General features: G+C 59.4%; 1 protein-coding gene across 1 annotated transcript; it reads left to right on the forward strand.

Annotated features, from left to right (window-relative positions):
- The first annotated feature begins 747 nt into the window (after positions 1–747).
- LOC122387518 (A disintegrin and metalloproteinase with thrombospondin motifs 18-like) lies at positions 748–2,969 on the forward strand. Its single transcript, XM_043377786.1, has one exon. The coding sequence runs from the start codon at positions 805–807 to the stop codon at positions 2,515–2,517; it is 1,713 nt and encodes a 570-aa protein (XP_043233721.1). The 5' UTR covers positions 748–804; the 3' UTR covers positions 2,518–2,969.
- The last annotated feature ends 239 nt before the right edge of the window (positions 2,970–3,208 follow it).

A 3,208-nucleotide genomic window follows, 5' to 3' on the forward strand; every position in this document is an offset into this window, starting at 1 on the left:
CCGAGACGCGTCGAATGAACTATAATTTGACCTTGAAATGTCAACTTGAAAATTTGAACTCGGGTCAAGGTCATGACCTGACCGGAAAAGGTCATGTTGCATATCATTCGATGCGTCTCAACAAGACAAACACAATGAGACCATCCCCAGCGTCCTATCTCTTTCCAATCGCGAGTTATTGGCAAAAATCTGTTTGTAACCTCAAATGACCTCGGATGACCTTTCTAGAGGCTATCAGCAAAAAGACACCTTGGTCCTCACGGGTGGTCCAAATCATTGTGGTTCTGAAATATTTGGACTGTTCCTATGCGTACACACGGATCTAGAGGCATTTTCATTTTTCTCCATTGACTTATATGCGTCATATAGCATTAACCTTTTACCGCTGGTGCCGAATCGTGTTACCGCGTACTTTTTATGATACAGGCCATGGCCTCACTGCTGGACTGCTGGGGTCCTCAAACTGAATGGAATAGTTCGCCGAGCCGCCGCAGCCAAGAAGCGATACTTTCAAGACAGATAATGCTTGTAATGTAACATCAAAAACTCGCAGTGAGTATGCAGCATGGAGTCTGAGCGGTGGTGTTAACTCGCCACCTGTTCACAGACGCACGTGCGCCATCGGCAGTCGACGCCGCGCTGCCGGCCGACCGGTCGCGATGACGCCGCGCGGCGGCCGGCTCGCATTGGTCGGCCGCCGCTCGCCCAGCCTACAAATAGTGGAGCCGGGCGGCGGCGGCCGAGTCGCGACTGGACAGTGAAGGGCAGCCGTGCGGCGCCGTGCCCACTCCCACACCGGCCGCCATGACCTCCGCGTGGCGCACCATGATGCTGTGCGCCGCTCTGAGCGCCGGCTCGGCCGCGCCGGCACACAATCTGCACCTTCACTTCACCGAGGCCGAGCTGCGCCAGACGTTTGCCGTTAATCGTCACGACGACGTGCCAGAGTACGACGTGTTCCACGTGCGGTCCCGACAGCGGCGCTCCGTCGACGGCCGCGCGCGGCGTAGCGTTCATGTGAGCGCTTTTGGAAACCGGATCGATCTGGACCTGCAAGCCAATCATGAGATCGACGATCGGATTCGACTGTTCTACGCCGACGTCGGCGACGCAGGCATCAATATCGAGCGCGTGCGCGGTGACACGGCGATGCACGTGGGTGAGTTGTATCAGGACGTGGCGGCGGACGCGGCACTGCTGGTCGATCACGCTGCCGACGGCACGCTGCAGCTGAACGGTGTGGTGGCCGACCTGGTGATCGCGCCAGCACCGCGCCGCCTCCACCGGCTGGTGCCGCCGCCAAACGACGGCCACCCGCTGCTGACGGAGAGCGAGACGGCTGACCTGCGGCTCTTGAACGGCACCGGCAGCGGCCGGCGGCGCCGCTCGGCGGCCGTCACCAGCGGGATGCACCTCATCTTCCAGCGGCGGCACCAGCGCGGCCTGGTCGGCAGCGCGCCGCTCGCGCCAGCCGACGACGAGGCCTTCCTGGAGCCCGAGCCCGGCCAACAGCCGGAGAGCCGCCCTGAGCGGGACACCGGTAGGCGGAAACGTGCCCAGGGGGACGACCTGTTCCCGGAGGTGCTGGTCATCGTAGACTACGACACTTACGCAGTGCACAATTATGACGCTGCCACCGCCAAACGCTACATCATGAGCTTCATGAACGCCATCGACCTACGCTACAAGCAGGTCTCCTTTCCCTCTATCACCATCAAAGTGGCTGGTATTGTCATTAGCAAGAGCAAAGAAGCGACCCCATACCTGGAGAACAATCTGGTGGAGGGAATCTATCTAGATGCCGTGTCTGCACTGTCTTCGATCGGAAGGTACCTTTACAACGAGAACCGGCTGCCTAGCTACGATGCCGCCCTCGTCTTGACAAAGCGAGACATGTGCACACGAAATGGCAACTGGGGCTCCTGCAACAAGGTAACGGCGGGTTATGCATACGTCGGCGGCGGCTGCAGTATCAGCAAGTACTTTAGCAAGATCAACTCTGTAGCGCTAGTAGAGGACTCGGGTGGTTTCTCCGGCATTATCGTGGCCACGCACGAGCTGGGCCACCTGATGGGAGCCGTGCACGACGGCTCGCCGCCAGCCTCGTACGTCGGCGGCCCGGGAGCTCTCTCCTGCGCCTGGACAGACGGCTACATCATGTCGGACCTGCGCCGCGACTACAAGGGGCTGCAGTGGTCAACATGTAGCATCAGCCAGTTCGCGCATTTTGCCAACGACCGACGTTCTGCCTGCATGCAAAACTACCCGTCCCAGTCTCAGGACGTCTCCTCCGGGGGCGTGTTGCCGGGGAAACTCATCAGCCTTGACGCGCAGTGCAAGCGAGACCGCGGCTCGAGCGCCTGTTTCAAGGACCACCGCGTGTGCGCCGAGCTGTACTGCTTCGAGCAGACGAGCGGCTACTGCGTGTCATTCCGGCCGGCCGCCGAGGGCTCCTCGTGCGGCCAGGGCATGCACTGCAGGAACGGCTTCTGCGAGCCGGAGTCGTTCTTCTACTGAGTGGAACGTCGCGCTGTCATGGCGCCGTGTGTTCCACGCACTGTTCTCAGGTAGCTGCGGCGCCAGCGGGAGCGGGCCGGCGGCGATGGCCCCTCGCTGGCGAGGGCTGGCCGCGCAGACGCCAAGCGCAGGCCGCCAACTCGGTCGTGGCCGTGGGTTATGTTGTTGTTCGAAGGCACGCTGGCGTGCAACGGGTCACATGGTGCTGTTGTTACTGCTGCGCCGCGCCGTGCGGCGGGTCCGTCCAGTGCCAGATCTTGTTATTGGTAAATGTAACTGTGTGAGATGAATACCTGTGTGAGATACCGTGAATAACTGGCGAATTTAGAGTGAGTAGTGATACCTCAGCCCATCGAATAGTGCGCCGCAGCCGCGCAAACCGCACCCTCATGTCCATTGTTGCTTTTCTGATGGTCGTGTTCACACCAAAGGTAATATACGTCGACTGATCACGCAGAGTGCAGTTTGATTAGCGAGAAACTGGAAGCGGAAAGGGGTACGAGTTCGGCTGAATTGCACAGGAGCTACCCAGGAGGCGTCTCCGTCAGGCTAGGAGTGCTACACCTCGTAGCTGGATGGCATTAGCAAATAACATTGGGAACATCGAAACCGCAGCCTTTTTGAAATGATGCGTACCAAAATACGCAACAAGATACGTAGCTGATCCCGTAGCTCAGCCGGTAGAGCGTTG

This window comes from Amphibalanus amphitrite, unplaced genomic scaffold (assembly GCF_019059575.1).
Source record: "Amphibalanus amphitrite isolate SeventyFive unplaced genomic scaffold, NRLGWU_Aamphi_draft 000017F_arrow, whole genome shotgun sequence".
NCBI classification, from domain to species: Eukaryota; Metazoa; Arthropoda; class Thecostraca; order Balanomorpha; family Balanidae; genus Amphibalanus; species Amphibalanus amphitrite.

Excerpts from the sequence above, each read along its gene's own strand:
- LOC122387518 (XM_043377786.1), top strand. The coding sequence starts at position 805 with ATGACCTCCGCGTGGCGCACCATGATGCTGTGCGCCGCTCTGAGCGCC.